Source organism: Phocoena phocoena, chromosome 17, assembly GCF_963924675.1.
Source record: "Phocoena phocoena chromosome 17, mPhoPho1.1, whole genome shotgun sequence".
NCBI lineage: Eukaryota > Metazoa > Chordata > Mammalia > Artiodactyla > Phocoenidae > Phocoena > Phocoena phocoena.
The window spans coordinates 12,403,345-12,416,824 of record NC_089235.1 but is presented as its reverse complement, the minus strand read 5'-3'; the positions used below and the strand labels follow the sequence as shown (position 1 = coordinate 12,416,824).

At 44.8% G+C, this 13,480-nt stretch overlaps 1 protein-coding gene across 1 annotated transcript in view; it reads right to left on the bottom strand.

The window, feature by feature from the left end:
- ADHFE1 (alcohol dehydrogenase iron containing 1) overlaps nucleotides 1-13,480 on the bottom strand; it is a 34,080-nt gene that overhangs the window by 16,708 nt on the left and 3,892 nt on the right. The window contains exons 2-8 of the mRNA XM_065895253.1: nucleotides 10,658-10,695; nucleotides 8,806-8,852; nucleotides 7,447-7,500; nucleotides 6,904-7,058; nucleotides 6,561-6,757; nucleotides 4,763-4,840; nucleotides 3,083-3,188 (exon numbers count right to left, since the gene is read on the bottom strand). Coding sequence (XP_065751325.1) covers nucleotides 3,083-3,188; nucleotides 4,763-4,840; nucleotides 6,561-6,757; nucleotides 6,904-7,058; nucleotides 7,447-7,500; nucleotides 8,806-8,852; nucleotides 10,658-10,695 — 675 coding nt within the window. The remainder of the gene's footprint in view (nucleotides 1-3,082; nucleotides 3,189-4,762; nucleotides 4,841-6,560; nucleotides 6,758-6,903; nucleotides 7,059-7,446; nucleotides 7,501-8,805; nucleotides 8,853-10,657; nucleotides 10,696-13,480) is intronic.

Here is a 13,480-nt window from a genome sequence, read left to right as displayed (position 1 = left end):
GGCACCAGACTTCCCCACTGTGGGCCTGAGGGGAGTCACCATCCTCCCTGTGATTCTAAGATGAGGATACATCATTGTATGTCTTTCTTCATGGTGCTGCTGTGAAAATTGAGTTCACATATGTAAAGCACCAGCACTTTGTAAAACTTATCATTCACCATTATTATTAATTCTTGGCCTGAACAAAAAATCAAATTCTTTCTTCTTACATGCTCTAAATTCAGGGTTGGCTGTTTTAAGAATAAAGCATCAGAGCTTCCTTTACCTACTGGGCTGCCGTGAATTCTAGCTAATCGACTGCAGGAGATGAGAATAAACGCAATCATCTAGATCAACGATTTGTTAGGAACACAGTATAACGTGAACTACTTTGTGCATGAGTTATAGTTTTCAGTCTTAGAACGGAGAATTTACTTTCTTCTACATGTGTGAAGCAGATAACATCTTTTAAAAAAGTATTAGAACTTCAAAAAGAATTAGTTGGTGGACAAAAGCTATGGGTTTGTGGTTCTAAACAGGAAATCTGGGCAAGGCAAGAAGGAGGTGTCCACGTGGGGTGGACGGGGTGCTGGTGAGTCCACCAAGGTGCAGAGTTAAACCTCTGCCCTGCTGTGCATCTTGATTCTGGGCGCAAGATCAGATCTGTCTTGAAGGGGCAGATTCACTGAGCTGAGCTCACAGAAACTATGTGTAAAACCTGGAAGTCTGATTATTGATTTATAACAAGAAATATAACTGCTGAGGGGGACAGACAGCTGAGCCTTCTAGGTATCCATTCTCCCTATTGGCAAGTCTGTGGATGCCCAGTTATGGTCAGAAAGCCCATGGAGCCCTAACGAGGGGAACTGCCTCTAAGGTTGAATACAAGGGTGTGTCCATCTTCAGAACAGGCTGCTGGGCCTCAGGGGCAGACTCCTCGGGCCACGCGCGCTCTCCCGTGGTCAGTCCTTGGAAGGGCCACTGCCATCACTCTCCTTTCTTCTGAGCCCACTCCCCGCTTTTACTGACAGCAAAGTCTTTGGGTCTGTGAGTCATTCATTTAAACATGACTGCTTTAGTCTGTTATATGTTTATTATGCAGTTCACAGCTAGGGAGCGTAATCTTATTTCCAAGTTATTAGAGGACAACTCTTCAGAGTACTGACAACATTGACCAGGATGGAGTTGGACACAGTTTTCTCCAGTCTCTTGGCGGGCAGTGTAATGCAGTAAGAAAAGCAGACCATGGACTTGGGTGGACCTGGACGTGAATCCTAACTCTGCTGCCTCCTGCTTGTGTGAACTTCGCTCGACAGTTGTTAATTGAGTACCAATGATGTGACGGTCCCTGTGCCAAGGAGTAGGGATGGAGAAGCGCATGAGATGGTCCTGTCCTTGCCAAGCCCGCGGTGCAGTGAGGGAGACTGGCGTGTGAAGAGCGGTGTCTCCGAAGCAATGCACAGGCCCCCAGTGGGTAAGGGCAAAGGACAGAGTGGTTCTTATGGAGAGGGGAGGGGAGGGGAGGGTCAGCAAAGGCTCCATCAATGACAGAATGCTCCAGTGGAAAGTGAAAGAAGAGTTCTCCAAGCAGATAAAGTGCTCAGCACTGGGGACATTCCAGGGACTTTGGCTTTCAGACAGTAGGTGTGGAAAGGCAATGACAGACTTGTAAGGTAGAGAGGTGTGTGTGTGTGTGTGTGTGTGCGTGTGTGTGTGTGTGTGTGTGTGTATAAATGCCCGTGTATATGCACGGTGGTCATATTGCATTCTGGAAGCTTGTTGAGGCCAGTATGGAGGACAGACAGAAGGACTGTGGGATGGAAGCAGGGAGACTGATAAGGAGATTGGATACTGTCCGGGCAAGAGCTGGGGCAGGCCTGAGCTGAGGTGGGAGCAGATGGGAGAGATTGAGTTGGACAAGAGAGGGGCTCTGTGGCTCGGTGTGGGCACGCAGCGAGGGAGAAGTCCATACCGGGTCCTGCTGCTCGCTAAGGTCAGGGACCCAGGAGGGGAAGCTGTGAGGGGTGGGGGGATTGAGAGAATTGTAAGATTTCATCAGCTTCAAGATGCCATGCTTTAAGCCGCAAGGCACAGGGATATTAGCTCGGGGCTTTGGGACAGCCTGGAGGGGTGGGAGGGGGAGAGTGGGAGGGAGGGAGACGCAAGAGGGAAGACACATGGGAGCACATGTATATGTATAGCTGATTCACTTTGTTATAAAGCAGAAACTAACACACCATTGTAAAGCAATTATACCCCAATAAAGATGTTAAAAAAAAAAAAAAAAAAAGGCAGTTAAAAAAAAAAAAAAAAAAAAAGATGCCATGCTTTATAAGATGCACCATTAAAAAAAAAAAAGTACTACTGAGGAAGAAAACCGTACTGCCATGCCACAGATATACAGATATGCCTTGATTTCAGAGATGTTAAAATGAGAAGAAATGTGCATGTGCAAATGGGTGGAATAGGGTCTTTTGGACCAGGTGAATGTGAAGCACCCGTGGGTCCCCGTGATGCCGCTGGAACGCAGGGCCCAGAGCTCGGGAGCGAGGCCTGTGGCAGAAACACTGATGAGGGAGCCACCAGCACATGGCAGGTGAAGCCTGGGGAGCACGTGGTGTGGCCCCGTGCAAGCTGCTCAACACCTCCAGCCCAGTTTTCTTTTCTGTGTGGCACAGAGCTGTGGTGAAGTGATGGTGCGTGTGAAGTGCCGACAGCGAGCCCTTCCAGCTCCGGCGGTGGGCGCTGCCGCCCCTGCTGTGTGCCTGAGGCTGCAGCCCTGGCGTCCCCTGGCTAGTGCAGCAGAGGCAGTGCTGTGGGTCTGAGATGCTGCCTGCCAGCTGCCGCTGCTCCCCCGCCTGTGTCCCCGTGGCTGCAGCTGTGGCTGGGCCGGTCCATCCCAAACAGCAGGTTTGTGGCTCACCTGGGACCTCGCCTCATCTTTACAGCTTAGCTTTGTCACTCGGGAAAGGGGATAATGACAGCCAAAGCCAGCGCTGTCGTGGCACACAATCAATGAGTGCTTAACAAGGGCTTTCAGCAGTAAAACACTGTCCGTCAACCGAGTACCGGCAGAGCCCCTGCAGGTGGCATGGGTACCTACCAAAGCACATCGAAGCCACTGTTGGCGATCACCCGCTCAGGCATGTACAGGGTGTGCAGAGGATCGATCAGGCCCAGTGTAGGTTTGATGGCTCGCGAAGCGATACCTAAGGCAGGGATTTTCAACAGAGGCTATAAGTACGTACACAATTTTTTAAAATTTAAATAACTTTAGGGTAACAAATTATCCTAAAAAAATTAAAATATGAGGGCTTCCCTGGCGGCGCAGTGGTTGAGAATCTGCCTGCTAATGCAGGGGACACGGGTTCGAGCCCTGGTCTGGGAGGATCCCACATGCCGCGGAGCAGCTGGGCCCGTGAGCCACAACTACTGAGCCTGCGCGTCTGGAGCCTGTGCTCTGCAACAAGAGAGGCTGCGATAGTGAGAGGCCCGCGCACCGTGATGAAGAGTGGCCCCCGCTTGCCGCAACTAGAGAAAGCCCTCGCATAGAAACGAAGACCCAACACAGCCAAATATAAATTAATTAATTAATTAAAAAATATATACCATAAGTCTCCAGATCTCATTAGCCTTTAAAAAAAATTAAAATATGAGATAAGATTCATTCTCATATAGGGAGGCAGAAAGGATTAGCGGGAAGAGATTTGGGGTCAGAAACCAGGTTTTTCAGCGGCCGAAGCCCCTTGCAGTTTACACGAGCCACTATACCCATGTCCTCCCAGCTCCGGGGAAGTAAATAAGCTCTCAGGGCTTATTTACTCATTAAATTCTGGAGAGCTGGTTTACTAGCAAACCACTGGTTTGGGTCCTTGCTCGGTGATTTGCTGCATGTCTTTGGTATGTGTCTGGGCCTTTCTGAGTTCTCTGTGAGATTAGACTCTAATAACACAGGGCCTCCATCCCTCCCGGAGCTGTTGTAAGGATCACAGTAGATAATATGACGGGAAAGTCTTTAAAAAAATGTAAGGTAGTATTTAAGTGTTGGTTTCTATTATTATTATCTTTAACAATGTCAAAGGATAATGTAATTTAAAAAGAGAAGTTACCATATATGTACAGTTCAATGCCAATCTATTCCACTACGAAGGCCTGGAAGAAGGATATTGAACCAGGCTCAAGGAGAGGGACATTTCCCCCACATTAGCTGAGAGTCAGAGAAGAAGACAGGATAAAGATGACAAAGAAGGTAGAAAGCAGAATGGTGGTTACTTGGGAATGGGGCTGGAGGGATTGACTGGGAAGGAGCATGAGGGAACTTTCTGGAGAAGTGGGAATGTTTTGTATCTTTACTGGGGTGGTCGGTACTTGTGGTATATATTTGTCAAAACTCATCAAACTAGACTCTTAAAATGTATACATTTTATTATATAAAAATTACACCTCAATGAAATTGAGTTAGAATATAAAAAAGATGTCTAAGAAAGGGAATAACCACTTATCACTGATCTATAGTCACTAACTTGGGCAGAAAAATGGCCAATTAAGATTCATGGCATTTCAATAAGCTTTTGTAGGTAATTCTCAAAAACGTGTTTATTAGACTGCTTCATATTTTTTATATGTATGTGGGAAAAGAAAGAAAATGTGTCTATGTACATACCCTTTCCTTAACTCTGTAACTCCTTGAATTTTAAATATTAGGGTTAAAGAAAAGGGGGTAGAGTTAGTTGAAAGGTAAGAGAGAGAATTAAAAAAAATTTTTTATGGGCAAAGTTCTTACCAGTTTTTACTTTCAAGCGTTCGTAGTCAAAAATGGCAACTCCAGTAGTTTCGCTCCCAGTTCCTGAGGTAGTTGGGACTTGAACAAAAAAAAATGTCAGTTTTAATAAAGCATCTAAATAAAGGTCAGTGGAGATAATTAAGTCTTAGGAAATAAGGAGCAAGGTTAGAGGAGAAAGTTTGCTGCCCTTGTTTGCTCACCTGATGTCTGTATTTGTATTAACATGCATGTATGCTTAACGTGTATGACTGTGTCTACACTAACATGTGAGTAACAGGTCTGATGCCTGTGTTGGCATTAACATGCCAGCATCCGTGTTTAACATATGTGTGTGATGGCAGTGTCTGCATCAATACGTATGCATGTTTGGCATGTATGGTGTCTATGCATTAACATGCATGTAAACCTAACATGTACACGCACTTGGTATGTATGCATGATGCCTGTGTCTGTGTTAGCACGTATGTTTGATGTCCGTATTGGCACTAACACGTATGTATGCCTAATATGTATGCACGATGTCCATGTCTGTATTACACACATGTGTGTTTAACGTGTATGTGTGATGTCTGTTTCTGTATTAACAGGGAGGAGTTCTGGGAGCCTCGGGCTCCTCTAGCGTCAGAGCTTAAGCAGCTGCAGTTGGGAATTCAAAAGCAGGCCTCTCGGCATCTCTGGGAAGAAAACTCGTATTTGCCATCCCTAAAAGACATCTTTATTCCCTCTTGGCAGCAAGAAGAGTAACACTCTGCCTTTGCTGGACTCTGCGGTTTTGTAGTTCCGTCAAGTTTCTAAACTTCACTAATCACCCCTCTGTGTGATGCTGACACAGTTTCACCAGAGGGTTCCATTTGCCAGACGTCAATTATGCTGCCCCTGCTGATCACTCATTCACGTCAAAGCAGTTCATCCGCTGTCAACTCACTCCTGCCCCCTCACAGGGCCCGTTCACAGTGGGACTAGGAGAGCAGGAGAGAGAGGACAAGACTTTACACTGATATTTTCCTGGGGGTGGGTGTGGTGGGATGAATTGGGAGGTTGGGATTGACATGTATACATTAATATGTATAAAATAGATAACTAATAAGAACCTGCGGTATAAAAATAAATAAATTAAATTAAAAAAAAAACCCCTGATATTGTCCAGCTAGTACATTTTAGATGTAAGACTTTAGACAGTGATATGCTGACAGCCATAAAATGGGAGGGAAGACAAGACAGAAAGGTCCCAAGGTCTGTGTGGAACAGACAAGCGATTCTAATTTGGATGTGCGTGTCTGTGCCCTGGCAGCCACAGAGCAGGTGTCACCCAGAGTGACGAGGCCACGCTGGCCACATGTCCCAGGGCAGAGACAAAGCCCCAGGTCAGCTGAGGAGCCATTAGGTGGAAGAAAGGGTTGAGTCAACATCAGAAAAATAAAAGGGAACGTTCCCCTTAAACTCCACAGTGGCTGGCAAAGTGGGACAAAACCAAGAGGGGCTCAGAAGACAAACCTGCCCACAGGAGGATCTAATAATCTATAGACGATGACCTTCCCTTCTCTTCCACATAGTGACTTCATAGCTTAACTCTGCAAACTTTCCTACTAGTGACCCAAATTTTCTCTGTCTGTGCAATAATGAAAATCAGAATTTTAAACATGAATGAATTGCTCTCTGTTTCAATCTCCAAACAAGGTACTATATGGAAATGAAGAAATCAGGAAACTTTGGAAAACATACACCCAAAAATTACTGGCTTGTGTCTTTCCTGAGGCCTTTTGCCAGTTGCAAAATAAAAGAGACAAACAGTCTTTACCTGCAATCAGAGGCTTAAGAGGCACAGTCACAGGCTTTCCCTTCCCAATGGGAGCATTGACGTAGTCCAGGAAATCAGAGTCAGGGCTGGATGCATACAGATTAGCGGCTTTGCAGGTGTCTATGGTGGAGCCGCCACCCATGGCCACGTAGGCATCAAAAGCTCCCCTTCTGGCAAATTCAATAGCTTCCATGAAGCTTGGAGAAGGGAAAATAAAGGCCATGTGTCAGGGTTTTCAGAAATAAATTGCCGAGCCATTAAATAAGGCCTGGGGCAAGTTTCAATCAACATTGGTATGTGTTGACTTCTGCTTAAAGTAAATTTAAGGACAATCAAAGAATACCTTCTATCGGTTGGTTCCACCCTCACATTATCATAAACCTTAAAGTTTATGCCATTCTTCACGAGGGAATCCATCACTGTCTGTACAGGAGGGAGTTGGGAGAGGTTCTTGTCTGTCATCAAACAAACATTTTTAGCACCCATGTTTTGTAGGTCCTACAATAACAAAAATAATGTATAAGTTAGGTTTGATTACACTAGATACTTCTGGCAAACTTAACATTGAGTCCAAAACAAAAGACTCAACTGCTGTCAATTTGTACTTGTTTTAAAATACACAGGGACTTCCCTGGTGGTGCAGTGGATAAGGCTCCGCACTCCCAATGCAGGGGACCTGGGTTTGATCCCTGGTCAGGGAACTAGATCCCACATGCATGCTGCAACTAAGAGTTTGCATGCCACAACTAAGGAGCCCCTATGCTGTAACTAAGATCCGGCGCAACCAAACAAATAAATAAATATGTTTTTAAGAAAGCCTAAATAAAATAAAATAAAATCAGTGTAACGTTTATAGTAGAAGACTGTAGAAATCTTAAATACTTGCCATGCCCACTTCCTTTGTAACTCCTGCTCCATATCTAATATTTGAAACAGCCATCTGAAAATAAAAAAAGATTTAGGTGATGGGTGTTTAGAGAGTTGGTCATTTCACTTCTAAAACCCTGGAATGGTTCCCCATTGTCTAGAAAATAAAGTATATATTCCCCAGCATGGCATTCTAGGTCATCGCATCTGGCCTCACACTCATCGTACTTCTTTAAGCAAACGTTGGCTCCAGTCACACTGGAATTATGTATTTTTCCCCAAATATATCATAATCTCTCAATTGTTCCCTCAGCTTGAAATGCTTGCCTCTTCTTGCCTCCACACTTAAATGAACAAATATCTTCTTATTTTCCAATGTAAATGTTGTTATCTTTGTGTATTTTTAGTGCCTTCATTCCCTCCTCCAACCATTCATCTATCCAACCACCCTTGCATGCGTGTATCCATCCATCCATCCATCCTCCCATCCAACCAACACTACTGAGTGTCTGCTATATTCCAGGCATGTGCTAGGCTCTGGTAACACAACTACGAACAAGAGAAACATGGCCTCATAAAGTTTACAGCTGAGAGAAGAGCTTTTATACCAATGCATGATGGGTCGCTTTTGGCCTGAAGACATGTTTTGTTTGATCGATGTTTGATCGATGTTATGTTTAAATTTCTTCTTCTCTTTTTTTTTCTTGGTTTCGATAATGACTCTTATTATCTAATTAAAAATAAAAAGCAATGTGACCATCTGGATTTCTATCTCTCTTGAATAATCGGGCAGCACCGGGCTGCATTCCAGTGTGGCTGCAATCACAGGGGGCTGAGGGCAGGCTGCACCCTTGAGATGGGCCTGTGCTCTCAGCAAACTCAGCACCATCCTCCCCCAGCCTGCTCCTGGAATGACTAACTGTCAGGCCTCTGGTCACATTTTAATTTATGACCCCTGAACTAGAAGGAGACAGGGATTTATACAAATAATTATGTAATTACAGTATGATAAAAATTCATCGGAATTAACTGTTCCGTTATTCTTGCTTCAACCGATTACTTGCACCTCTTTTGGGGTTGTTATAATTACAAAACTAAAGAAGATTTATCATACAAGTTGGAGAGTTCGTAGAACTGGGAATTTGCTCTATTTTAATGGCTGTACAGAAAACAGTATTCTACACATTACTTGTGTTATCAGAAGATTTATATTCCATTATCCTGACAAAGTACTTTGCTAAATAGGTGCTGATAAAATGATGTTAGGGAACATCTATTAATAAGAGACTTCAAATGAGATAATAATGCATTAGCAAAATACTCTGATTGTATTTCTTTCAAGTCATTCATAAAAGAAAGAAAGAATGATTAAATCTACCTCAAAGGCATAATCTGTTGTTTTCCCGGAAGGTGAAAGTCCAGGAGCTAGAAATGTAAAAATTAGCATCAGAGTAGGCCTCAAAAACAGAGCAAAAATATTGTCATTTGATAGTGAATTGGATTTTCAGCAGTGAATATAAACATTTCCCTTGAAGCCTTACCTAAAATACATTTTTCAGGTTTCATTGTTGCCTATTAGATGAAAATTAAAACCTGCATTTTAAGAGAATGTAACGCTAGCTTGATGCAGATTGTGTGAAAATAAAGTTACTTAAAATCTTTCCTCCGTTGAAATTAAAATATACTTTTGAAAACATAATGTGTAAAAATCCACTAGAAAAAAATCCTCTAGACTCTAGAGTTCAATTATTATTAGGGAACAACTATTAGTAAATTCATTAATTGGAGTCCTGCTTACACTTCTTATAGCAACTGTGATAATTTATTTAAATTAAGATTTTCTCTATGGGGGGTACTTATCACAGTGAGATATTTATATTTCTCAAGCTTATACATGTAAACTATTTAGTTTTCTTTGGGAAATTAAAAAATTTTTATAAACTGATATTTCTTTACAAAATATCAGGTTTAGTTATGGCAAAAATGATTTTCTGTTATATTGGAACAATAAGAGGCCTCTACTTAGTGGGTTTTATCTTTGTTTTCATCTACTTATTTTTATCAGTCTTGACCAGTCATAAGATTGAAAAAAGTCTACAGAACAATTTTTACTACCTTTTTTTTTTTTTTTTCCAAGACAGACCACAACGGGACAAAAATCTACCTTTGGCAAGGGTATCCTTAATCATAATCCAAATTTCTTTGATCTCAACAGGCTTTAAAGAAATAATCTATTACTCCTGTTACTAAAATTTAGGAAAAGACATAAACTGGATCCTAGAAAACACTGAGATTATCTTTCTCTAAATTACTAATTTTATAGCCCCAAATAGGAAAATTACTGATTCTTTGTTGAAACCAATTAAGAATTGCAGAAAATCAGCTGAAGACAAAATTCTGCATGTGTCCATGAGGGCCTGGAAGGCACGGCATGCTTCTGCTTAGTGGATGGCTGTTAATGACTTGTGGGGGCAGGTCTCTTGGCTGGTCCTGAAGGATGAGTCACTCCCTAGGCAGGAAAAAGCCCTCAGTTACTCTATCTGTTCTAATCCCAACAGGCTTCTTTGTGAGTTTCTGCTTAGGATCCTGTGTGGGCAGGCCCCTCCCTTCCATCCCTTACCACTGTTTAGATTTGACCTTTTCTCCTAAGAGGTGAAATCTGTTTTTGTGTCAGTATAATTCATGTGACATTCTGAGGACTCGTTGAAGCTACAATGAGCTGCCCACTGCTCTGTGGACAATGGAGTTGGTAAGAATGAAGATGTTTGTAGGAACTGAAAACTTTTGTCATTTTTAATTATTAAGAAATAGAGTGTTATTTTAAAAATTGATGCAAGCAATTTTTTTCCTTCTGGGAACCACAGTGTTCTTCAGACTCTTTGGGGATGTATTAGAACCTTTCAGAGATTTCATCTTGATTAATTCTGTTTGATGAACTCAGAAAACCCTAAAATCCTATTTGTGTCACCACTTTTAGCTTTGGCAAATAATTCTGTTTAAAATAGAAAGACATTGTAAATAGCATTAAATATATATTTGAGCCAAAAACATAATCAGTAGCATACATTCAGCTGAGATAGTATAATTCGAACTTCATACTACCAATTTCAAGTGAAAATTTTCACCAATCTTCCTATCACATGCCTTGATTCTCTTACTTTACACTTTGCCCAAATCTATTACCAACAGTGGAAACTGAAATTGTGGCTAAACACAAAATGTATTATTACCTTGGGAGTAAGTATGAGAATGACTTGGGCACTGGCATCTAGGGAAACGAAAAGAAAAAGTAGCGTGAAACCAGAAAACCAGAATATAAGAAGCCTTAAAGTAACACCCATTGCATTCTGGTCTTAAGAGGCTATCAGAGTAGTAGCTACAGCAAACACTCCACGACAGAAAGAGCCAGAAATCACCATGGACAAAAAGTTGACTCGGAGTCTTTCCAGCAGTGTAGGATCGTTCTTCCACTTATTTCTCAAGCTATAGTTAAATGCGGGGAGCTGGGATGAGCGCTCTGGGGCTACAGGAAAGTTTAAGGGAGGGTGCCCCGTCCCCGTCCCCACCGGCAGGCCAGGCGAGGCCCCAGGGCGGGCGCTGGACTCCCTCCGGCATTGCCCGAGGGCCTCTCCGGCCGGGCACCCGAGGCCTCGCTGCGCGCTCTCCCAAAAGACTTCTGTCCGCTTCCTGGCTTCATCGGGTTGATTCCCTGCGGCCGCTGCCGCCTCAGGACCTACATGGACGCAGCAACTCGCAAACGCATCCTGGCTACTCCGGGGGACGTGAGGAACCGGCGCGGAGAGCTATAGGACTGAGGCCTTGGCTTTTTGCTGGCTGTCCACTGGAGACTGCCCTCAGTTCCTAGATGGCACCTGGAATTCCTGGGCCAGCAAGGCTATTTACTTCATCAAGTCAGCAAGGAGAGTCTCCAGAGCGAACCTGCTAGCAAGATGGAATCTCATATAACGCAAGGCGTACACAGAGGAAGATCACGCGAAGGCACAGAGAGAAGACGGCCGTCTACAAGCCAAGGAGAGAGACCTCAGAAGAAACCAACCCTGCTGACACCTTGATCTCAGACTTTTAGCTTCCGGATTTGTGGAAAAATAAATTTCTATTGTTTAAGCCCCCCCCAAAAGATGGGGTCTCAGCTCTTCCTAGGTTAGGAGCTTTGGCCAAATTGACCCAGTGTTAACTACTCACACCTCATCCCCCCATCCTTCTCCCCCGGAACTTTCCGTTTTATTTTCCCGTTGTCTTCAGGGTGTTTCATCCTTCTTCCAGCAGGCTTTGGGCCGTTTCGTCCGGAAGCCCTCAGTGGGCCTGCAGGCCACCCTGGTCATCACCTCGCGCCTCCGTCCCTTCTCTGCTCCGCCTGCTCGGCCCTCCCCGGCCCCACCCTCCGGGTGCGCATAAATTACTGTCACACCTACTGTCACATCTGTCACATTTTCGCCGAATCCCTCACCCCGACTCAGTTCTCAGTCCGCTTCTCTACGGATTTCCCACGCCCTCCTCTTTCGAGACTTTCCCTCCCTTAAATAATAACCTCCGTATCCCTTCCTGTCCAGGTCGCCTCCGATTTCTTGGACGGTCTCTTCTCCGGCTTCTCTTCCTGCTGTTCTCCATCCGACTGAGCCTCGCAAAGGGGTTTATGTTTCTCTCTATTGCCCAGGGGACCCTGTCCCGGTGGGTCCAGTAGGTACGTGCGTGCATACCACCCCCCTGCCCCCCGCCTGCAAACTTAGAATGAACACATCTGAGAGGGGAAAGGGGGAAGGAAGGAAAAGTGTTAAACTCAATGACGGTCAAGATCTCAAAAACTGTGAATTAAGTGAAAACGGGCGTGGACGGGTGTGAGCGCCACCATGAGCCGAGGCTGCCATCTGGTGGGCACGGCTGAGAACGCCACGTGGAATTGTTTCCCAAGAGCATCCCGGCGGGTCTGAGCCATTTGCTGGCTCCCGCAGGAAAACCGGCATTAGGCAAGGCCCTGGCGTTGTCCTTCACAAGGCACTACTTTCGAGGTCTTTCCCTGCTTTACGCCCCTCCAGGACAATAAAAGAGACTCAAAGGGAAGGAAAAATCCAAACTTGAAGCTATCCAACACGAAGGACTGTGGGAGCACCCATCCCCCCTTCTCTTTTTATTATATATTTTTCAAGTTTTCAGGCTACCTCAATTCATCATTCCTACTCCTTAGTTGTGGTCTGAATCCCACCCTCTCTTGCTTTCTTGGGACCTGCATCTGTTCTGTATGTCCTAGCCTTCCCCCTTACTTGATCCTTGTCATCATATTTAAGAGTTTCATGCTTAAAACTCTCAACCTCTTAACCCCTCTGGCTTGCTTGCTGTCCTCTGGTTCTCTCCTCCTCGCCTACATCCACTGACTCCATTTCCTTTTCTCCCACGCATCCTTGGGCCCCTGAAATCCAAAGGGTTAGAGCGGGGCTCTTATCTACCCACCATCTGGCTCTGGCACCATTATTCTGGCTTCCCTCCTGGTATTATTAATAAACTGGCCACGCCCTTAGCAAAGGCCAACCTCTCCCCTGTGCACTCAACGTCAGCCCTGCTCAGCGACTCAAAACATCACTACCAACAGTTCTTCCTTTCCTCTCCTGCGTCATCAAAATCCCCCTTCTCCCAGGGGCTTCCCTGGTGGCGCAGTGGTTGAGAGTCCGCCTGCCGATGCAGGGGACACGGGTTCGTGCCCTGGTCCGGGAAGATCCCATATGCCGCGGAGTGGCTGGGCCAGTGAGCCGTGGCCGCTGAGCCTGCGCGTCCGGAGCCTGTGCTCCGCAACGGGAGAGGCCACAGCAGTGAGAGGCCCGCGTACCGCAAAAAAAAAAAAAAAAAAAAAAAACCCCTCCCCCCAAATCTGATCCATCAGTAGGAAAATGTTGACTTCCTCATATTATATCAACTATCATCCAACAACTTCCTCTTGTCCCCCCTCCCTTTCCCACTGTTCCCCCCACCTCCCCCTTTCCCTTCAGCCGACTACACCTGCTATCTCCAATTTCTCTTCTCCCATTCTCTCTGGAACATCT